The sequence below is a fragment of the Armigeres subalbatus genome, chromosome 2 (assembly GCF_024139115.2).
Source record: "Armigeres subalbatus isolate Guangzhou_Male chromosome 2, GZ_Asu_2, whole genome shotgun sequence".
Lineage (NCBI taxonomy): Eukaryota > Metazoa > Arthropoda > Insecta > Diptera > Culicidae > Armigeres > Armigeres subalbatus.
The window spans coordinates 124,735,149-124,759,825 of NC_085140.1; the positions used below are offsets into that span (position 1 = coordinate 124,735,149).

Below are 24,677 nucleotides of genomic sequence, written 5' to 3' on the forward strand. Positions count from 1 at the left end.
TCCTCCTCCTATCGTCGACCCCTGTCAGACCCACCCCGGAGTCGGATTTTCCTTGATACGATTAGATTCGTTGGCGATTTCGTACACCATTCAATCCTAAACTGTCTTGTCCTGTTTTCTTGAAGATTTTTAAATAATAGGCTCAGTATTTTAATAGCAATCGCATTTGTGTAATCAGGGCCGGGTTTAACCGGAAGGGGGCCCGGGGCCGACAGCTCGGATATGTGATTTTGATGCGATTGGTGGGCTTACGTCATTAGCACTGAGATGGCAACCAAAGACATATCCTGTCGTGGTGGTATCACATGTTGACTATTTTTGTTTGGTGCCGCGTTACATATCTGGCATTGACGCACTGATTTTACGCATGTGCAAGTGATACAACAGACATTGTGTCTTGGAGCCTTGAATGGTAGTGCAGTCAAGCAGAGGCCTTTTTCATCTGTGATAATGATGTGAGATCACTTCTTTTTGGCAATACTTTTCTGATGCGTTCCCTGTGACGATGAGTCGTAGCTACGCTCATATTTTGCTAGCTGGCCATTTATTGATAAACGATGTATTCAAGATATTCTTAGGGAATCGACTGGAATCACCGAGTAGAAGTCTTTTTTTTTTCAAAACTGGGAACGTGCCGCCAGTCTTGTTATGTCTCACTACGAAGAGCCATAATAAAAAATTCCACACATTATAATAATGGTATAAGAACTATCTTATGACAGCTTCATTCTAGATAAATTTTACTAATAGATTGGGAATATGCGTGATGAAGCTTTACTTTGCCACCGAAAAGTGAATCCTATAGCTGACCTATACATAATTAGATTTTTTAGATAATCACCGTAGTTAAACAATGATAAGGCTACTTTACTTGTTAGAACAGTTTAAAGTTGTAGGCAACCTTGACAAAGAATTGATAATAAACTAAAATAAATTCTTTAACACATTCATGATATATTTTACATTGAGTTTGATAGTTTTGCATTAGTTTCGGGTCGAACCTCACTTTAACCCATCCTTATCATACGCCATGGCGTTCAAGTGGACATTTCTGCAATTACCCTCTCTAATATCGGCCTTGGGCTGACTTGCGCTCTCATTGCCCCACCAAACGCTGTAAAATGAAAATAAAAAATGAAATCAGCTTGCCAACTTCGTTGATAAAGCATACACTCTATATGTCACTGTTACTCTATTCGAGAATCAAAATGCTTGCCTTATCTAATATCAACAATATTTTATTTTTGCACAACTCTTTTACGATAGACTATAAATAATTGTAAGGATTTGAATACAAACCAATTTGGCCTTTCGCATTAGACTTGGAAGATCAAGTCAATAGGGGCATCAAGTCTCCCGCAAGTTTTGAAAATGCCAAATTTTCCATCTTTCAGATATTAACGTAACTAAGGGGGAAGCGTATTACCTGTAGTATTACTTTATGCATGTTACATAATGAGAAATATCCGAAACAAAAAATGGGGATCATCATGTGTGTCCAGTTTCCCCTATTATTAGATTCATTTTGAGTTAGCTCCTGCTCGAGATCCACGCGTGTGAGCTCATAACCACTAAGGAAATCCTCCTTTGCTACCGTATCTCGATCCAGTTCTTGATAGCTGAGTATACGTTTTCATCGAGTTCTTCAGAAACCTCATTAACCTAGAGGTTCGCCTGTTTCACCGCTAAGCGCAAGTTGATTGAGAGAATTGAGAACTGCCTTAGCTGTACGGATTTTGATCCTTTGATTTTGATTTTGATCCTTTGACACGGTGGACGGTTTTCAGTTCAAGAAGTATTGATTTAATTCATTGTTTTATCATGTTATTAGTAGTTTCTAATTTCTAATGTGTAACACTTCAAAAGTAGAAGCCTTAGTGCTCCTGTATCAACGTTTCATTTGCATTCAATTCCTATTTTCTGGATACTTTTTCATATACTGAGGTGCCTAAGTGTACGGATTTCGATGCCCCACGGTATAAGTACAATCTGAACTTCTGGTTGTTTGGGTACAGTTAACATACTAGGTATTCGTTTCGACCCTTCTTCAAAATAATTCGAATCCCTCGCGAAAAAAAGAGCAGCTTGCACTGGACTAGTTTCTTTAATTATTTCCTCGAGCAAATTACGAGAAAAAAAATAGTTTCATTAGATTCTGAAGGTATTTCAATTTCCGGATCTGACTTTCCTGCTTTACTCTTCGAAAAGTCGGCAGCGTTTTCATCGAACGGGAAAAGTCCACAAACTATTGTCGAATTCGTTTTTAAACCTGGATCAGTGCCAACCCGAACCCTGAATAAAAAAACGTTTTCAGTTCCATCTGTCATTGGATATGGTGGTGTGCGTGGCATCGTGTTTGTTTTGATTCGAAACAATGATCACCATACCGGACTTTACCAGTGCACTTGCAGTTTGTGGGCCACAACGAACCAGAGCAAGATAAAAACGATCAAGTACCTACGCGCTATGATTATCTGGAATTCTTCTTCTTCTTCTTATTGGCATTACATCCCCACACTGGGACAGAGCCGCCTCGAAGCTTAGTGTTCATTAAGCACTTCCACAGTTATTAACTGCGAGGTTTCTAAGAAAAGATATTTTAGTTACTAGATAAAGATTGTCGCTGTCGTCGCTGTCCGGAACATCTTTTGCTGGCGAGGATAGGGGAGCTAAATGTCAAAGAAGAAAAATCCATACGATTTGACAGGTATGTACCACACATGTTTCGGACAGCAGAACAAAGGGAACAGAAGCGACAATCTTTATCTAGTAACTAAAATATCTTTTTTTCTAAGCCAGGTTACCATTTTTGCATTCGTATATCATGAGTAGGGTGGCTCAAAAAACACTTTTTCAAATTTTTTGATGGGCCGCCCTCTTATTCGGTTCTATTTGATGCCCTGATGCTCTGGACAAAATTTCAGCCAAATCGGTCGACGTTTGGGCGATGCTAAACTCGTTGGAAGTTTATATGGAAAAATGTATGCAGAAATATCCAAAAACAGTGATTTGCAGTTGGACGGTACAATTTACGATCAAGAACCATGATACTCTTTCAGTTCTTGTAGAATTAAATACAGAATGTTATGCTGAAAACCGCGAGAAGATTAGAGTTTTTTAGGAAAAGATATTAGCATTTTACTGGAGTGATGTAGGGGTGAATTTATTTCTTTTCAAAGGTAAAAGAAACGAAATTTGCTCAAACCCCACTTCAGAGAAATGCTAATAACTTAGCCGGGCAAACTCTAATCTTCTCGCGGTTTTCTGCATAGCATTCTGTATTAAATTCTTCAAGATCTGACTGAGTATCATAGTTCTTCATCTTAAGTTGTGCCGTCCAACTGCAATTCACTGTTTTGGGATGTTTCTGCATACATTTTTGCATATAAACTTCCAACGAGTTTAGCACTGCCCAAACGTTGACCGATTTGGCTGAAATTTTGTCCAGAGCATCAGGGCATCAAATAGAACCGACAAAAGGGCGGGCGGCCCATCAAAAAAATTGAAAAAGTTTTCCCCATACTAATTTGAGCCACCCTAATCATGAGGCTAACACGATGATACTTTTACCTCATATATATGAGGCTAACACGATGATACTTTTATGCCCAGGGAAGTCGAGACAATTTCCAATCCGAAAATTGCCTAGACCGGCACCGGGAATCGAACCCAGCCACCCTCAGCATGGTCTTGCTTTGTAGCCGCGCATCTTACCGCACGGCTAAGGAGGGATTTTCGCGAATTACGAAATGGATATATCTACCCCGGATTCTCTATTCCTTTCTGCTCCTTCAGGAATTCCTCCACTAGTTCATTCAGGCTTTTACTCGAAGTTTCCTTGTGGAATTCCTTTGCAAGTTCTTGCAGGCATTTACTCAAAGTTTCTTTCCGGAATTCTCCCGAAAGTTTCTTGGGAAATTTCTTCAGGAATTGCTCTGGAAGTTCTTTCAAGAATCCATTCACAAGTTCCTCTTTTTTCCCGAAGTTAAGTTAGGAGCCCGGGAGTTCGTTAGAAAAGTTCGGAAGTTCCTTCAAAAAGTCTTTCGGAACTTCCTTCAGAAAATACTTGGAACATTCCTTCAGGAATTCCTTTGAAAATTAATTTAACAAAAAATCTTCCGGAAGTTTCTTCAGTAAATCATTTGGAAATTCATTCACGAAATCCTACTCATATTCCTTCAGGAATTCCTCCAGAAGTACCGTCAGAAATTTCTCCGGAAGTTCCTCTAGAATTTCCTCTGAAAGTTCCTCCAGGAATTCCTTCGGTGGTTTCTCCAAAGATTCCTCTGGAAGTTTCTCCAGGAATTCCTATAGAACTTCCTCCAGGAATTTCTCAGGAAGTTCCTCCAGGAATTCCTCCAGGAATTCCTCCGGTGGTTCTTTCAGGAATTCCTCCCGAAGTTCCTCCTGGAATTCCTCCGGAAGTTCCTCCAAAAACTCCTCCGGAAGTTTCTCCATGAAATCCTCCAGGAGTTCCTCCAGAAATTCCTTCGGAAGTTCCTCCAGAAATACCTCCGGAAGTTCCTCCAGAAATTCCTCCGGGTGTTCCTCCAAAAATTCTTCCGGAAGTTCCTCCAGAAATTCCTCTGGAAGTTCTTCCAGGAATTTCTCAGGAAGTTCCTCCAGAATTTCCTCCGGCTATTCCTCCAGGAATTCCTACGGTGGTTCCTCCAGAAATTACTCCGGAAGTTCCTCCAGAAATTCTTCCGGATGTTCCTCCAGAAATTCGTCCGGAAGTTCCTCCGAAAATTTTATTTTATTTTATTTCGTCAACCAACGTAGACTAGTACATATACATATACATGTTTGTTTTTGTAATGCTATAGTATAATTAAATAATAGGTTTTTTTTAGTAAAGTGATGTATAATTTTGATTTTGAATTTATATTGCTGAATTTGTAATGTTTGTTCTTTGGAAATACTGTCTAATGTTATGCCGAGACATTGTTAAGTCAATAGTTTCGCAGTGTTGATTGTAAACGGCCATCATTCGGTTGAGAGGCCCAAATTTGGCGTAATTTGTTCGGTAGTGGTTGGTTAAAAATAATGTTCTATGTCGAAGTAGCCGAGAAGGTATGTAAAAGTTAAATTTCGATAAAATTTCAGTTGAATCAACACGTTGAGAAACTATATCGTTAACAAATGAAACCGTTGCACATTCTCGACGCTCTTTCAAAGTTTGTATATTTATAAGCATGCAACGTGCTTCATAAGATGGAAGAGGAAATGACGTCCAACCTAATTTACGAAGAGCGTATAATAGAAATTGTTTTTGTACTGACTCTATTCTTTCTTCATGTGTGGTTGTATAAGGCGACCATACAATGCTAAAATATTCCAGTATAGATCGTACATATGAAATATATAGTGTTTTGATTGTGTAGGGATCCTGAAAGTTGAAGCAAAAACGCTTGATAAAGCCTAGCATATTATTAGCTTTGTGGATGATTGTATTATAGTGATCAACAAGAGTTAGTTTCGAATCTAAAATCACTCCTAAATCCCTAACTCTTTCGTGTCTTTCTACAGTATTGTTCCCTAATACAATTCGTCCGGAAGTTCCTCCAGGAATTCGCCTAGAAGCTCCTCCAGGAGCTCGTCCGGAAGTTCCTCCAGAAATCTCCGGAAGTTCTTCCATAAATTTATCCGGAAGTTCCTCCAGGAATTCCTCCGGCTGTTCCTCCAAGAATTCCTCCTGTGGTTCCTCCAGAAATTCCTGGAGGAACTTCCACAGGAATTCCTGTAGGAATTTTCGGAGGAATTCCTGGAGGAACTTGCGGAGGAATTCCTGGCAGAACTTCCGGAGGAATTTCTGGAAGAACTTCCGGAGGAATCTCTGTAGGAACTTCCGGAGGAATTCCTGGAGGAACTTCCGGAGGAATTTCTTGAAGAACTTTCGGACGAATTTCTGGATGAACTTCCGAAACTTGGAAGAATTTCTGGAGGGACTTCCGGAGGTATTTCTGGACGAACTTCTAGAAGAATTCTGGAGGAAATTCCGGAGAAACTTTCGGAAGAATTTCTGAAGAAACTTTTGTTTTGTTTTGAAGTTTTGAAGGGACTTCCGGAGGAATTTTTTGAGAGACTTCCGGAACTCCGGTACTTCCCAAGGAATTTCTGGAAGAACTTTCAGAGGAATTCTAGGACGAGCTTTCGGAAAACTTCCATTTCCGAAGGAATTCTTAAAGGGACTACCGGAGGAATTCCTGGATAGACTTCGGGTGGAATTTCTGTAGGAATTTCCGGAGAAATCTTTCGAGGGACTTCCGGATAAACTTATGGAGGAACTTTCAAAGAACTTCCAGAGAAATTCTTGGAAGAAATTTCGTAGGATCTCTTGGAGGAATTTCCAGATGAATTTCTGGGAAAAAGTATGAAGGAATGCCTGAAATATTGCTCTAATGCATCCCTGGAAGAATTTGCAATGGAATGCATACAAGACTTCAAGGAGGAAAACCTGGAAGAATTGTAAGAATTCTTTGAAGAACTTCTGTTTTGATTTTTTTGAACTAGTGCGAATCTAGTTCCAACCTGAGTGAATAAAAGAACGTTTTGACAGCAGTTAGAACTTTTTAAAAACGAATTCGACATATGATTTCATTCATTATTCTTTTCGGTTTGAAAGATGCGGACATTGCCTGGTCTAACATTTCGCCAAATCCGTTCATTCGTATAACTTTATTTATTGAGAAATATGTTATAGGGAAACTTCTCCTGGAATTTATCGCATGGCTCCGATATTTATTCCATGAAAAACAAAGCAGTGCGCACTGCAGTGGAAAGCAATGTGATTTGTATCTGATTTTAGCGATTTTTTTCAGCAGTGAGCACGCATGTTGACAAAAAGAAGCAATGAAAGTAAAGCCGTATTACTTTGTTTCGCGATGAGATGAATATATGTTCAATGAGATGGAGATCGGAACAGTTCCACTAAAATGTATACAATTTTTAGTGGCATAAAGATCAGAAATAGTGATGCAATATATTACCGGAATTTCCTTGCTTCCGTGGTCCAACCAGTCTTCAGGGAACGACAACGGATAACTACAAAAACGGAGAAGTGCGCAATGAGATATCTCTCAATATAAAAATGAGTTAACATTTCCATTGAGGTGAACTCACGAATGCATGGACCGATGTGAAAGATTTTCTCATCAATCGATTCGTCTTGAGGTCAGCTGTGTTTATATGAACAAAAAGTTTGAAAATTTGACGAGTAAGTTTGAAAAATTGTCAAAATACGAGTTGGGAGAAACCCATGGTGCAATGGTGCAATCAACTAAACCAGCGGTTCTCAACCTTTTTCTTGGGAGGTACCCCTTTGATCTTTTGCGTTCATTGAGGTACCCCCTCTTTTTATCGCCCTAATGAAAATAAGCGTAACTAATATATATGATAAACGGTCCTGACTAACGGGATATGTGACTCTCTATTATTCACATAGTTCTATCCAAAGATTTTTTTAAAACGTGAAGCTTTCAAAATCAAATAATGTTTATACATCAAGACTTTAAAGATCCGAGCCTCTTAAAAGGAGGCTTCCGAGCCTCTTGAAAGGAGGCTTCCGAGCCTCTTGAAAGGAGGCTTCCGAGCCTCTTGAAAGGAGGCTTCCGAGCCTCTTGAAAGGAGGCTTCCGAGCCTCTTGAAAGGAGGCTTCCGAGCCTCTTGAAAGGAGGCTTCTGAGCCTCTTGAAAGGAGGCTTTAGAGCCTCTTGAAAGGAGGCTTCTGGGCCTCTCGAAATGAGGCTTCTGGGCCTCTTGAAAGGAGGCTTATGAGCCTCTTGAAAGCAGGCTTCTGACCTTCTTGAAAGGAAGTTTCTGAGCCTCTTGAAAGGAGGCTTCTGAGCCTGTTGAAAGGAGGCTTCTGAGCCTCTTGAGAGGAGGCTCCTGAGCCTCTTGAAAGGAGGCTTCTGAGACTCTTGAAAAGAGGCTTGAGCCTCTTGAAAGGAGGCCTGAGCCTCTTGAAAGGAGGCTTGAGCCTCTTGAAAGGAGGCTTCCGAGCCTCTTGAAAGGAGGCTCTGAGCCTCTTGAAAGGAGGCTGAGCCTCTTGAAAGGAGGCTGAGCCTCTTGAAAGGAGGCTTCCGAGCCTCTTGAAAGGAGGCTTCCGGGCCTCTCGAAATGAGGCTTCTGAGCCTCTTGAAAGGAGGCTTCTGAGCCTGTTGAAAGGAGGCTTCTGAGCCTCTTGAGAGGAGGCTCCTGAGCCTCTTGAAAGGAGGCTTCTGAGACTCTTGAAAGGAGGTTTCTGAGCTTCTTGAAAGGAGGCTTCTGAGCCTCTTGGAAGGAGGCTACTGAGCTTCTTGAAAGAGGCTTCTGAGCCTCTTAAAAGGAGGCTTCTGAGCCTCTTGAAAGGGGCCTGAGCCTCTTGAAAGGAGGCTTCTGAGCCTCTTGAAAGGAGGCTTCTGAGCCTCTTGAAAGGAGGCTTCTGAGGCCTCTTGAAAGGAGGCTTCCTGAGCCTCTTGAAAGGAGGCCTGAGCCTCTTGAAAGGAGGCCTGAGCCTCTTGAAAGGAGGCTTCTGAGCCTCTTGAAAGGAGGCTCTGAGCCTCTTGAAAGGAGGCTTCTGGAGCCTTTGAAAGAAGACTTCTGAGCATTTTGAAAGGTGGCTGAGGTCTCTTGAAAGGAGGCTCTGAGCCTCTTGAAAGGAGGTTTCTGGGCCTCTTGAAAGGAGGCTTCTGAGCCTCTTGAAAGGAGGCTTGAGCCTCTTGAAAGGAGGCTGAGCCTCTTGAAAGGAGGCTTCTGAGCCTCTTGAAAGGAGGCTTTCGAGCCTCTTGAAAGGAGGCTTCCAGCCTCTTGAAAGGAGGCCTGAGCCTCTTGAAAGGAGGCCTGAGCCTCTTGAAAGGAGGCTTCCGAGCCTCTTGAAAGGAGGCTTCCGAGCCTCTTGAAAGGAGGCTTCCGAGTCTTTTGAAAGGAGGCTTCCGAGCCTCTTGAAAGGAGGCTTCCGAGCCTCTTAAAAAGAGGCTTACGAGCCTCTTGAAAGAAGGCTTCCGAGCCTCTTGAAAGGAGGCTTCCGAGCCTCTTGAAAGGAGGCTTCCGAGCCTCTTGAAAGGAGGCTTCCGAGCCTCTTGAAAGGAGGCTTCCGAGCCTCTTGAAAGAAGATTTCCGAGCCTTTTGAAAGAAGACTTCTGAGCATTTTGAAAGGTGGCTTCCGAGTCTCTTAAAAAGAGGCCTCTGAGACATTTGGATGGGATTTTCGAGCTTCTTGAAAGAAGGCTTCCGTCCATTTTGAAAGAGGCTTCCGAACCTTTTGAAAGGAGATCAAGCCTCTTAAAAGAAGGGTTCCGAGCCTTTTGAAAGGGGTGTTCAAGCCTCTTGAAAGAAGGCTTCTGAAATACTTGAAATGAGGCTTCCGTGTCTTTTGAAAGGAGTTTACCGAGGCTCTTAAAAGGAGGCTTCCGAGCCTCTTAAAAAGCCGTTTGAAAGGAGGCTTTCGAGTCGCTTTGAGGGGGCTTTAAAGCTTATTAGCTTTTAGGAAAAAAGTCTTTTAAGCTTCTCAAATGGGGATGGATTTTAGTTCAGAAGCATATTCTTGACATATAAATATTTTTCTAACATATACTTATTTTTTGTTTCAATCAGATTTTCAAAATTTGTTCCTTCTTCGTTTGGTCTTTAACCTTTTTGTGCTACAGCCCTTCATGTACTGTGCTGGTTGTGGTAGGCAAGATCAACTAGGATTTAGTTTGCTGATTGGATTTGCGTGTATTTTATGTACAATGCAAAGTTTTTGAATAAAAAATTAAACAATTATCAAAACTTTATCAATCAAGGAATTTTATTACATCCGCCATTGCGCATTTTTCCCGAGGTACCCCCAGGGGTACATGTACCCCAGGTTGAGAACCGCTGAACTAAACGATTGACGATAGGGTCGAAACTAAAACAAAAAGAATCCGAGCAAGATCGAGCAGATTCGACTACCTAGTACCTATTGAATATTTCCAATTTGGCGAAATGCTTAGATAGCCAACAATTGGTATTCTCCTTTAAATAATGTTTCAATATTTCGGCCAATATGTGAATTGTTTCTTGTACAAAAAGAAGTGCTGGACTGCAAACGTGCCCAAAGCATTTATAATTTTTACAGGTTAAGGTGACACGGGAAGCACTAACAATCATCAAATCGTCATCATTTCCATCATTGAATGCTTAACTTTTTTCTACAACAAATATGATTTTGAAAAAGTATCACCGGCGCGTGCTTACTCGCAATCTACATGCTGATACATTTACAGTTATATCAAACAACTGAACACCGAAATACGCCGCTCCAAAGTTGCGAGGTGATAATGCTAGAAAGAGACGAAAGATAGGAGAAATAACACGTTGTTTAGTGCCTTCCCGAGTCACCTTAAATCAATAAATCCATTTAAAATGTGTACACAACAAAATACAATTTTCTTCTTCAAAGTCACGTTCTTATTTCAAAACCAAGAGCAGTAAATTTATGTTGTCAAGGCTTGTACTCATAATTAAATAACCATCTAACACGCATAGCCAATTATGCCACACAACCCGCCCAAAATGGTCCATCATTATGATCATGGTCCGGTCTTCAGTCCGATCACGTCCGTTGGATCATGCCGCGGGCGATATGGGATCCATTCATCTGCGATTTATCGCATCCGTGATGGCAGCGTAGCGCACCGTGTCGAATGTCTTCAGACTTTATAACTTTTGAGGTGTTTCGGATCTTTTTCGGCTGAAATCTGAATATTGTTCGCTGAAAGACAGGCCAAACCTTTTCGCTTTCGTCTTCCCTGCCTCAGTGATTTGACGACAATAGGTAGCCCGGTAATAGAGCAGCTAGCGAAGATCTGCTCTTTTCCTTGTTTAATTGGCAGCTGTGACGAATGTGGTTGACGGAGATCACGATCATAAGAGTATGCGCTATTGCGAGTTCCGTTCAACTTCTGGTAAATTGATTGTGTGTGGTTATTCTTCTTTGGGTTGATATGTTCCCTAAAATGCTTAGCATTGCTAATCAATTAACTCCATTTGACCATAATACATAATTGAAATTGTTGTATTATACTCAACTACGAAGCTGAATTTTGCAACCTCAGCTTTTCAGCCGTGAAAATTTACCTTGTCTGTCTTGGTTTCGGCATTGTGTTGAACATTGTCATCAGTATGTAAAATTCCCGCATTTATAATCATTAATCTCATATCACACACCTTTTAGATCATGACAATAATCGTTGGTTGGCACCCGACGTGGTGGTCTGCTTAATCACCATCCATGCTACTGGTGTGTGGAAGATAAATTCAAATTTCTTCTAATTAAAAGTAATATGGTTTTATGTCTTTTTCCATTATTCTGCAGGTTTGAGAGATAGAAGCACGTGTTTGGTAATAAAAACCTGCACACGGCCACACTTGAGACCGTATCAGGGAACGAGATGAAGCGATAGTTGCTGTTTGTCATTATAGCGGCTAATTTGTTTATCTCCTTTGTGTTTTGAATTCCGCCTAATCACCTTTCTCTAATCAGATTTTATTTTCTTTTGTTTTTCCAGCTGATAGCCGTGTTGGCATTGTATCAACGCGTTGAGGCGCAAAATGCAACTTCAAAAGCGACAGACGCAGACAGCAGTGCTTCCGACAAAAAGGAAAAAGTCACCGAAGAGAAGACAAAAGAGACCACCAACCCAGATGCTCGCGGAAAGCGAAACTTGGAGTTGGGGAACCATGGCTACAACTACTACCAGACTGTTCCATTTCGAGCGGATCGTCGAATCTCGAATGCCTACCAAGACTCCCGTCCACCCTACTATCATCCCAATAACTATGTCCATCATCCACAATCGCTAGTCGGTCCTCCGCCGTCCCACCAATATCACGGTAAACCTCCTCCTTATGCGGTCCAGATGGAACCGCTCTTGAAGCACTCCGAACACGATCCTCTTTATCCTTCTCATGTTCATCCCACAGGTTTCGAGAGTGACATCTCCAACTCCGTTCACAATTATCAGCCGTCGGGACCACATCACCATCAACCAGTCTACTTAGAAGCTCCAGAGCCGATCATTGAAATTATCATCAAGGAGAGCAACGAATCGGCCCCTTACGAACCTCAGCCAGTTTACCCTTCTCAGAAAAAGAAGAAGGAAGAAGTGCAAGTATTCTACGTGAAGTATCATAAAGACGACAAGCATGGAATCGTGCTGGATTCCCCGGTTCCTGCTTTGAAGCCATTGCCTGACGAGAGCGAAGAAGAAGGTGACGCAAGTTCACTGCACGATCAGCCTATTATAGTTACACCAAGCCCACCATTGAAGACGACTACCCTGAGAGCCATCATAAATCCAGATTCAGAGAAATATCACAGCAACAGTGGCATCCGTATCTCATTTGGCATTGAGGACAAGCATCAGGCTGGACATCAGATTTCAGAAACTGAGAGTGAAAGTGTTGCTCAACCAGTCGTTGCTCTTCCCCAAGGTCATGCCTTGCCCCAACCACAAGCACTGACGCAACCGCAGCATCAAACTGTTCATCAACAAGCCCACCTGCAACAGGCACCGCAACCTTACCATCAGCACCTTTCTAGTCAACATAAGGCTGATCAGTTCTATCAACAGCATCAGCAATTCGTCCAACAGAGGTCCTTCCCAACTGCTGCTCCATTTTCTGGCCAACCCCAATACCATCAACAATCTTCTCAGCTTCATCAAAATTTTGTACAGAGCTTCGGTCCCTCGAGCCCTGCCCCTCAATTCCGTCCTCAACCACAATATCAATTCCAGCAGTTTCCACCCCAATCTCACCGATTCCAAAGCTTTGATCAGGGTAGAAATTACGTTCAACACCAACCTCAACCGCAATTTAGGGGTTCAATTTCTCAACCTCAGCAATACGTACAGCCACCTCGTCAGCAAGTACATTTCAGCGCCCCAGTTGTGCCACAGCCTCAGCAGCAACCTCAGCCTCAACCTCAGCCGCAACCTCAGCCACAACCCCAGCCACATTTTTTCCCACAGCCTCAGCAGCTTCGTCATCCTCAGCCTCAAGACTTCCAACAACAGCCCGCTCAACCCAAACCCATTCCAATCCCACTGCACAACATCAATAACCAACCTCCGCTAAGGCACCAATACACTCAAGCTCCTCAGCAAAATCAATTCAATCAACCTTTCAACAATTTCCACAAGCATCAACAAACTCTTCAACCACCCAAGCCTCCCCATCACAACCTACCTCCTCCTCCTCCTCCTGCACCACAATCTCCACCTCAACCACCACAACAAACTCGATTCCAAGAAAACAATCGCCCAGCATATCGCGGAAACTTTGTGGAAATTCCACGGCCCGTCCAAGGAGGACTCGTCCAACAAGCTGCTCCAAATCTTGGCCCCACTCGGACGCCTGACTACCAAGCTTCCAGCTCCGATCACCAAAACAACCTTCGTAACATTCTGCCCGCTGGAGGCGAGCTTGTCCAAAGTGTGCCCAAATATGAATCCCACATCACCGAACACATCAAACCCGACGGACGGAAACAAAGCTTCTTGTCCACTGACACATACAACATCCAACCTTCCCAAGAACTGATCAGTCACTCAGTAGCCCCACAATTGGAAAACACCCTTCCGAAGAACTATGCACAATCTAGTTCAGCTCCTCCACTTCCAACTCCTCAGCAGTACATCAGCAAACCCCTCCCAACGCCTCAGATCATCCCGAACTCCGAACCAATCAACCAAAGTCTTCGGGTGGCCAATCAGGTCACACAACTCATCAACGTCTCTCCTCGTAGCAACTTCCAATCGCAGCAATCTCAACCACAACCTCAGCCTCAACCGCAACGGCATCAACCCGCCCAGCAAACGAACTTCGTTTGGAACGGAGGTCCCACCTTCTCATCGTCCCCCAAACCCCAACAACAATACCAGCCACAATCCCAGCCCACATTTGGCACTCGCTCATCTGCTACCTATTCCAAAACGACTCCACTCCTTCCCACAACCACCACTACCCAGCGCCCCACGACCACCACCCCAGCATCCGCAGTTAGCTCAGAAAAGAAGCAGAAAGCCATCCTAGACCTTCCCGACGAAGTCCCTGATGACATCCGTCAACATTTGCTCTCGTCCGGCATTCTCGACAATGCCGATATCAGCGTCCTGGACTACGATAAGCTTGGAGAGACTGCCTTGGAAAACCTACCGCCAGAGCATTTGGCCAACTTCTTCAGCTCGGGAGGTGCATCGCAGCTGGCCGGTTCCAGCAATGTGGTCTCCGTCGTTAAGCCAAACGGCGAAAAGGTAGCCGAAAAGTTTATCTCCAAAAATTACGACACCAAGGACAAGCGCAGTAAATCAAACTACGAAGAGCAACTGTCAGCTACGATGCCGGAGAAGCAGAACGTTGACTTGAAGGTCGTACGATTCGACTCGTCCAGCCAGAAGAACGTCACCGATCGGTACATCAAACAGGACTCGACCATTTTGCCATCGGTTGACATCACTGCTGGAGCAGCGAATCCCGAGCAGAACGAACAAGCCTACAACCGGTACCTGCCGTTGAAAATTAACGGAGCCCAATTCCCGATTCCGGATGCGGTCGAACTGCGGGGTCGACGTATCTCCAGTGTGGTCGTACTGGCCCCGGTGGACAACATCATGCCGAATCGGAACTTCGTGATCAACGCCGAGGCGGAGCAGTCGTCGTCTTTTGCCTCCAACGAGGAAGAATCCGAACAGTCACGATTCGAGCGGGATACGCTACTGGACTCGCAGAAAATCAAATTCATTGCCGGCGAAGCGTTGAAGCAGCTGATCAAGAAACCATCGACGGAGAACTTCAAGCGGTGGTTGGAGCGCGAGGGCAAAACCGATGTCGACCTGCAGAGCGTTGTTCTTCTTGTTACTCGGTGAGTGTTGGGTTTTCTTGGGTGGAAAATTTCTTTTGGGGCTGTCCATAAACCACGTGGACCAAATTTTCACATATACCTTGACCCTTCCCCTCACAGTACTTTTGTATATTTAACCGAATCCCATCCCCTTGAACTAGAGTAGACTTTTCCATATTTCGAAATAATGTGGAGATCAATCAAGTTCAAAGTGATTCAGTTATTCTAATCCATTTTATTCTGAAAATATCAAAACAAAATCAAATTCCAAACAACACAAAATCAAATTAGGTAATCAAAATCGAACAAAACAAAAATCAATTTAAAAAAATTTCAAAATAGTACTCTGTCCACGGCTGCTGAAACCAGATCTTGAAGTCAACTAGTGGAATTGCTGATGGATTCCATTCTTCCTGTGCACCACTGCTGCCGACAATTTTTAACATCGCGTTATCGCTGACATTTTTGTACAGGCGCGCCTTATCCACGCCAGTTCAAATTCGCAGAAATCTGTAAATTTTCAATGCAAATTACGAAGACATGCAAGTGGAAAGCAAGTTTGAAGAATATCAAGTTGAAATACCAAAGAATTTTCCGTATGAAAATTCCGTAGAGATTCCCGATTTATAACGCTAAAACTTTTTATTTGTACTCCAACAAACTTTCCTTTCCATTGGCAATCCATAAGAAATTTACCGAAATACAGTCTGACACTGCTAAGATGATACACTTGAAAGCTATATACATGAAAATGAACTAATGTCTGACACTTATAGACTCGGAAACCAGTGCACTGAACCGATCGGCGTGAATATTTGTATGCTTTTTGGGGTCGGGGAGGTGTAAAGGTGTGCGCCACAGCTGCCGACAGTTTTTGTATCGGCGCGACGCTGATCTTTAATTTACCACGATGATTCTTATTTACGGGAGTCTGCAGATTTTTTCGTGGAATTTTGCCCAAAACATTCCGTTGAAACTCCAGAGAATTTTTCGTGAAAATATGTACCAATGATTTTCTTGAAAATTCTGAATACGTTTCATTTGAAATTACGAGGAGTTTTCCAAAAAAAATCCCAGTGAAAATTACAAAAATATTCCTTTCGAAATTCCGAGCAGTGTTGGTAGAATCATACTCATATTTCAATTATCGAAGCTTCATGCACGAGCAAACTTGGTTGCATTTCTGCAGGGAGAGCATGACTCTTAAGTATTCACCGAAAAATGATTTCGCTCCAAATGCGTCGAAAACTATCTCGAGCGTAGTTTTTACATATGGACTTATAATCCATTACTTTAAGGACAAACACGTCAGAGCTCAAAATTGGCTGCCACAATGGCCGTCCTAGCTCTCACTTTGCGTTTTTGCGACACAAATGTCAATTTATAGGTGATTAGCATCAAAAATAAAAAAAAAACGTTTTTCATGCGTGCTGCAACTTATTAACGATGAACAACTGATTTTTGCTATTGCCTGTCGCTTGCTTTTTAAGGTATGTGCGTCTGTAAGCGTGACGTAGTTTAGGAATTAAATTTGAACGCAGTTCACCTTAGGCAGAAAATGATAATTTTAAGTATTTGACAAAGCATAAATCGTCTAAATCATGCAATAGTGCAAACCGCGTGTAGAATCATGAGCGTTTAACTGGGCCATGATTCTGATAAGATTTGACTCGGACCTGATTTGCATCACTCATTAGATTTGAAAATTTGAGATTTTACCAACACTGATACCGAGTAAATTTCTGCTAAAATTTGTCTGAAATCTTCAAGTGGACATACCGGACAATCTTCCATGGAGATTTTAAACAAAATCTGTTCAGAATTCGAACAACTTCCTATGCACACTCTAAATAATTTCTTAATGTTTTGAAATCAAATTATTCAACGGGGAAGGATTGTTTAGCGACATATCACGTTCGTCCGAGCTGGCCAAAATGCCGTTTAATCGAAATAATCATTTTTATGAAAATGACCTTTGGCAGAAAAAGCTAATTGACCAACGGGTCATACGACCGAAAATGACGTTTGACCGAACAACAGTGAATGGGAAAAGTGTGAAGGGATTATTGATAATTAAGAGGTGGGAAGTAAGAAATGTTAAACGGGAATTCAGAAGCGGGAAATGAGGGGTGAATACTTCTTCTCTCACTTCTCACTTATCATTTCTCTCTTCTAACTATAATCTGACTTTACACTTTTTATATCTGAGAGGAGCGAGAAATGAAAATTGAAAAGAAACAAGAAAAAAGAAACGTCTCACTTCTCACTCCGCATTTCTTGGTTCTCATTTCTTACATCTCAGTTCTCACGTTTTACGATGAGAAGTGAGATATGAGGTATAATAAGTGTAGTATATGTATAATAATAATAGTAAGTCGATTCACTTTTTACTCCTCATTTCTTGCTTCTCATTTGTTATTTCTCGCTACGCGCTTTTCGCATTTCAGAGAGATGTAAGAAAAGAGGAGAGAGAAGTTAGAAGTGATTTGCCTCACTTCATATTTCTTGCTTCTTATCGTTCAACGCTTCTCGTTTCTTACTTCTCTCTTCTCAATGATCATTAATAAATTCTCACTTTTAACATTCACTATTGTTGGCAATGTGACCCATTCATATGACCCGGTCAAATGCCGCTTTTTGTCAAACGATTATTTCAACCAAACAGTATTTTCGGACAAATGACCTATTCGGCCAAACGACTTTTTCGGTCAAATGTCTTTCTGACATGACACGAACATTTCGACCAAAGGCATTTTTAGCCGAATGGTCATTGAAGCAAACGGTCTTTCGGCGAAATTTCATGTTCGGTCGTTTGTCGCTTCCAGCCAAACCGTTTCGGCATAATACTGTTTTGGCAAAAACGTTAATTTGGTCAATTGACCTTTCCCGTCAAAAAAAATATTCGCTCAATCGATTCTTTATTTTATTTAAGGTCAACTTTCCCAAAGCATCCACATTTTTTGACGCCTCTAAGTATTTTCAAAATTTTAAACAGAAAATCGAAAAATTGCTGTTGTTCAAGATTGGCCTAACATTTGACCGGTTTTGAACGAACATCGGGTGAATATTGGCCGGTTCAAACGCGTTTTTTCGGTTTTTGTTTTTGATTTTTAAAATACGAGGCTTCAAAAAATAATATCCCGGGCCTAATCTAAAGATTTTCTTATGGAAATTCTGAAAAATTATTCTTAGATATTTTGATATTTTGATTTTTTTACTGATGTCCAAATTTTGAACATTTTCTGAAGGATTTGCAGTGGAATTCCGAAGAATACTTATTGAACTACGCGTGAAAATTCCGAACAATTGTCAGATAAGATCCTAAACATTTTTATTTTGGAAAGACTACACAATTTCTCTTAGAAACTTCAGAGCATTTCCAGCGGAAAAGCTGCAAAAAATAAGCCACAAATGATTTGTTTTTTTTTTCGAGAAACTATTATTCGATTTCATAACAGGTATGCTTGCAGGGACAATATGGCTCTCGCGTACTCCCTGTTTTTTGTATGCATTGAGTTCCAAATATTTATTGATGATGGTCCGAACTTTTTATAGGACTCAGTGACTTTCAATCAGCCCAACGAAGTGAGCAAATGTCTGCCCGTTCATATGTACATGTGTGAATGTGTATTTTACAAGCAGTAATCCCAGCACTGTCCCAGCACAAGTGTTTTGGTAGATGCCAAACTATCACACGGCATTGTGCTAGAGAGTCGTGATTGATTCCATCCATTAAATTTTCCTTGGACTTCAATCTAATATCCACTAAAAACTACTTTACGGCATTACTTCAGGGAGACAGGCTGTACTTAATGAAGTATTCCCTACAAGCTGTTGGGTGCCCTCCCTAGTTTTGGAACTGTTGAGCCCTGAGGATCTCATGTTTGTGCTAGTAAGCAACACCAATCCATTGAGCTCTTTGGCTCTTCTTCTCGTGCTATCAAGAGCCACTACATTTTTGAGTCATTACTAAAGAATCATTAGGTCTAGACCTGGTCGCAACCTACTCAGATGATCCTCGGCAGCGGATTTCTCCTGTATTGAAAAGGAGTCTTCCGACAGCGGAAGCTCTCCAGAAACCGGCACAATACTTTTACTTGGTAGTCATATTTATAAGGGGGCCCTCCTTAGCCGTGCGGTAAGACGCGCGGCTACAAAGCAAGACCATGCTGAGGGTGGCTGGGTTCGATTCCCGATGCCGGTCTAGGCAATTTTCGGCTTGGAAATTGTCTCGACTTCCCTGGGCATAAAAGTATCATCGTGTTAGCCTCATGATATACGAATGCAAAAATGGTAACTTGGCTTAGAAACCTCGCAGTTAATAACTGTGGAAGTGCTTAATGAACACTAAGCTGCGAGGCGGCTTTGTCCCAGTGTGGGGATGTCATGCCAATAAGAAGAAGGTCATATTTATAGACCAACGCGAACCCGAAGCTTTTTCAAACTCTTAACCCTTATGTGAGTGACGGGGTACCCGGGTACCCATTCTGATATTGAAAGTTAAATAACTTGTTGTAGATAAGTTCAAATACTTTGAAACTTTCTGACATCTCGTAGAATGTTGAGACGAAGCGATGGGCAAAGTTTGAGGTCCAGGTTGCGATTAGAGCGCTTATTAGGGGTCGAAAACTATTTATACCCCTTAAACGAGTGACGGGGTACCCGGGTACCCAATAATATAACAGAGGGCCTGTATAGTTATATGAGTGTTTGATTATATGAATCATTGCGTATGTCACTGGGACAAAGGCTGCTCAAGTGCATGTACATATTTTTGGAGGTGTGTGTGTTCTAGAGGCCAACGGGTGGCCACCTGGAATATCCGGAACATCCGTAAAAATGGTCAATTCGTAAATTCCATCGTACAGCGACGGGATTTTTGTAGAACCATTTTCTGCCGAAGCCTGAGTATGGAATTGATGCTTTGACCCACTTCCGGCCTTTGTGTCCACTGGGTGGTCCCCTGGAAGATCCGGAACATCCGTAAAAATGGTCAATTCGTAAATTCCATCGTACAGCGACGGGATTTTTTTAGAACCATTTTCTGCCGAAGCCTGAGTATGGAATTGATGCTTTGACCCACTTCCGGCCTTTGTGTCCACTGGGTGGTCCCCTGGAAGATCCGGAACATCCGTAAAAATGGTCAATTCGTAAATTCCATCGTACAGCGACGGGATTTTTAGAACCATTTTCTGACGAACCTGAGTAGGTAATTGATGCTTTGACCCACTTCCGGCCTTTATGTCCACTGGATGGTCCCCTGGAAGATCCGGAACATCCGTAAAAATGGTCAATTCGTAAATTCCATCGTACAGCGACGGGATTTTTTTAGAACCATTTTCTGCCGAACCCTGAGTATGGAATTGATGCTTTGACCCACTTCCGGCCTTTATGTCCACTGGGTGGTCCCCTGGAAGATCCGGAACATCCGTAAAAATGGTCAATTCGTAAATTCCATCGTACAGCGACGGGATTTTTTTAGAACCATTTTCTGCCGAACCCTGAGTATGGAATTGATGCTTTGACCCACTTCCGGCCTTCATGTCCACTGGGTGGTCCCCTGGAAGATCTGGAACATCCGTAAAAATGGTCAATTCGTAAATTCCATCGTACAGCGACGGGATTTTTTAGAATTATGTTTTGCCCAACCCTGAGTATGGAATTGATGCTTCGACCTACATACGGACCATTTTGTCCACTGAGTGGTCCTCTGGAAGATCCGGAACATCCGTAAAAATGGTCAATTCGTAAATTCCATCGTACAGCGACGGGACTTTTTTAGAATTATTTTTTTTGCTGAACCTTGAGTATGGAATTGATGCTTCGACCTACATACGGACCATTGTGTCCACTGGGTTGTCCCCTGGAAGATCCGGAACATCCGTAAAAATGGTCAATTCGTAAATTCCATCGTACAGCGACGGGATTTTTTGAGAACCATTTTCTGCCAAAACCTGAGTATGGAATTGATGCTTTGAGCCACATGCGGACCATTGTGTCCACTGGGTGGTCTTCTGGAAGATCCGGAACATACGTAAAAATGGTCAATTCGTAAATTCCATCGTAGAGCGACGGGACTTTTTTAGAAGGTTTTTTTGCTGAACCCTGAGTATGGAATTGATACTTCGACCTACATACGGACCATTGTGTCCACTGGGTGGTCACAGCGACGGGATTTCTTCTAGAATAATTTTCTGCTGAACCCTGAGTATGGAATTGATACTTCGACCTTCATACGGACCATTGTGTCCACTGGGTGGTCCCCTGGATGATCCGGAACATACGTAAAAATGGTCAATTCGTAAATTCCATCGTACAGCGACGGGATTTTTTTGAATTATTTTTTGCCGAGTCCTGAGTATGAAATTAATGCTTTGACCTAAACACGGACCATTATGTCCACTGGGTGGTCCCCTGGAAGATCCGGAACATCCGTAAAAATAGTCAATTCGTAAATTCCATCGTACAGCGACGGGACTTTTTTAGAATAATTTTTTGCCCAACCCTGAGTCTGGAATTGATGCTTCGACCTACATACGGACCATTGTGTCCACTGGGTGGTCCCCTGGAAAATTCGGAACATCCGTAAAAATGGTCAATTCGTAATTACATCGTACAGCGACGGGATTTTTTTTAGAATTATTTTTTGCTTACAGTTCGACTGGGGTGTTTATTGAAATATTTTGGCTTTTTCAGTCTGATACATTCAAACGGGTTTATATTTGCATTGCCCGACGTGACGACGGGCCGAAACGTCGGGCAATGCAAATATAAACCCGTTTGAATATATCAGACTGAAAAAGCCAAAATATTTCAATTATTTTTTGCTGAACCCTGAGTATGGAATTGATGCTTCGACCTTCATACGGGCCATTGTGTCCACTGGGTGGTCCCCTGGAAGATCCGAAACATCCGTAAAAATGGTCAATTCGTAATTACATCGTAAATCGACGCGATTTTTTTAAAACCATTTTCTGCCAAAACCTGAGTATGGAATTGATGCTTTGAGCCACATGCGGATCATTGTGTCCACTAGGTGGTCTCCTGGAAGATCCGGAACATCCGTAAAATGGTCAATTCGTAAATTTCATCATGATTGACCATTTTTACGGATGTTCCGGACCTTTCTGGGGACCACTTAGTAGACACAATGGTCCGTATGTAGGTCGAAGCATCAATTCCATACTCAGGGTTCAGCAAAAAAAACCTTCTTAAAAAGTCCCGTCGCTGTACGATGGAATTTTCGAATTGACCATTTTTACGGATGTTCCGGATCTTCCAGGGGACCACCCAGTGGACACAATGGTCCGTATGCAGGTCGAAGCATCAATTCCATACTCAGGGTTGGGCAAAACATAATTCTAAAAAAATCCCGTCGCTCTACGATGGAATTTACGAATTGACCATTTTTACGGATGTTCCGGAACTTCCAGGGGATCACCCAGTGGACTCAACGGTCCGTATGCAGGTCAAAGCATCAATTCCATACTCAGGGTTCATCAAAAAATAATTCTAAAAAAATCCCGTCGCTGTTCGATGGAATTTACGAATTGACCATTTTTACGGATGTTCCGAATCTTCCAGGGGACCACCCAGTGGGCACAATGGTCTGTATGAAGGTCGAAGTATCAATAACATAATTCTAAAAAAATCCCGTCGCTCTACGATGGAATTTACGAATTGACCATTTTTACGGATGTTCCGGAACTTCCAGGGGATCACCCAGTGGACTCAACGGTCCGTATGCAGGTCAAAGCATCAATTCCATACTCAGTTCATCAAAAAATAATTCTAAAAAAAATCCCGTCGCTGTATGATGGAATTTACGAATTGACCATTTTTACGGATGTTTCGGATCTTCCAGGGGACCACCCAGTGGACACAAAGGCCGGAAGTGGGTCAAAGCATCATTTCCCTACTCAGGGTTCAGCAAAAAATGGTTCTAAGAAAATCCCGTCGCTGTACGATGGAATTCACGAATTAACCATTTTTACGGATGTTCCGGATCTTCCAGGGGACCACCTAGTGGACACAATGGAACGTATAAAGGTCGAATGGTCCGTATGCATACTCAGGGTTGGGCAAAATAATTCTAAAAAATCCTGTCGCTCTACGATGGAATTTTACGAATTGACCATTTTACGGATGTTCTGGAACTTCCAGGGGATCACCCAGTGAACTCAACGGTCCGTATGCAGGTCAAAGCATCAATTCCATACTCAGGGTTCATCAAAAATAATTCTAAAAAATCCCGTCGCTGTTCGATGGAATTTACGAATTGACCATTTTTACGGATGTTCCGAATCTTCCAGGGGACCACCCAGTGGGCACAATGGTCTGTATGAAGGTCGAAGTATCAATTCCATACTCAGTTCATCAAAAAATAATTCTAAAAAAAATCCCGTCGCTGTATGATGGAATTTACGAATTGACCATTTTACGGATGTTTTGGATCTTCCAGGGGACCACCCAGTGGACACAATGGTCCGTATGCAGGTCGAAGCATCAATTCCATACTCAGGGTTGGGCAAAACATAATTCTATAAAAATCCCGTCGCTCTACGATGGAATTTACGAATTGACCATTTTTACGGATGTTTCGGATCTTCCAGGGGACCACCCAGTGGACACAAAGGCCGGAAGTGGGTCAAAGCATCATTTCCCTACTCAGGGTTCAGCAAAAAATGGTTCTAAGAAAATCCCGTCGCTGTACGATGGAATTCACGAATTAACCATTTTTACGGATGTTCCGGATCTTCCAGGGGACCACCTAGTGGACACAATGGAACGTATGCAGGTCGAATGGTCCGTATGCATACTCAGGGTTGGGCAAAAAATAATTCTAAAAAAATCCCGTCGCTCTACGATGGAATTTACGAATTGACCATTTTTACGGATGTTCCGGAACTTCCAGGGGATCACCCAGTGGGCACAATGGTCTGTATGAAGGTCGAAGTATCAATTCCATACTCAGTTCGTCAAAAAATAATTCTAAAAAAATCCCGTCACTGTTCGATGGAATTTACGAATTGACCATTTTTACGGATGTTCCGAATCTTCCAGGGGACCACCCAGTGGGCACAATGGTCTGTATGAAGGTCGAAGTATCAATTCCATACTCAGTTCGTCAAAAAATAATTCTAAAAAAAATCCCGTCGCTGTATGATGGAATTTACGAATTGACCATTTTTACGGATGTTTTGGATCTTCCAGGGGACCACCCAGTGGACACAATGGTCCGTATGTAGGTCGAAGCATCAATTCCATACTCAGGGTTCAGCAAAAAAAAACCTTCGAAAAAAGTCCCGTCGCTATACGATGGAATTTACGAATTGACCATTTTTACGGATGTTTCGGATCTTCCAGGGGACCACCAAGTGGACACAAAGGCCGGAAGTGGGTCAAAGCATCATTTCCCTACTCAGGGTTCAGCAAAAAATGGTTCTAAGAAAATCCCGTCGCTGTACGATGGAATTCACGAATTAACCATTTTTACGGATGTTCCGGATCTTCCAGGGGACCACCTAGTGGACACAATGGAACGTATGCAGGTCGAATGGTCCGTATGCATACTCAGGGTTGGGCAAAAAATAATTCTAAAAAAATCCCGTCGCTCTACGATGGAATTTACGAATTGACCATTTTTACGGATGTTCTGGAACTTCCAGGGGATCACCCAGTGAACTCAACGGTCCGTATGCAGGTCAAAGCATCAATTCCATACTCAGGGTTCATCAAAAAATAATTCTAAAAAAATCCCGTCACTGTTCGATGGAATTTACGAATTGACCATTTTACGGATGTTCCGAATCTTCCAGGGACCACCCAGT

General features: G+C 42.4%; 1 protein-coding gene across 2 annotated transcripts in view; it reads left to right on the forward strand.

Moving 5' to 3' along the window:
* Positions 1–24,677, forward strand: part of LOC134210799 (bromodomain-containing protein 4-like) — a 194,656-nt gene that overhangs the window by 160,004 nt on the left and 9,975 nt on the right. Inside the window, exons 2-3 of one of the 2 annotated variants that reach the window (XM_062687077.1) lie at positions 11,513–11,837; positions 11,928–14,868. In XM_062687077.1, coding sequence (XP_062543061.1) covers positions 11,513–11,837; positions 11,928–14,868 — 3,266 coding nt within the window. Of the gene's footprint in view, positions 1–11,512; positions 14,869–24,677 lie in introns of both variants that reach the window. The other variant, XM_062687076.1, reaches the window with a different exon arrangement.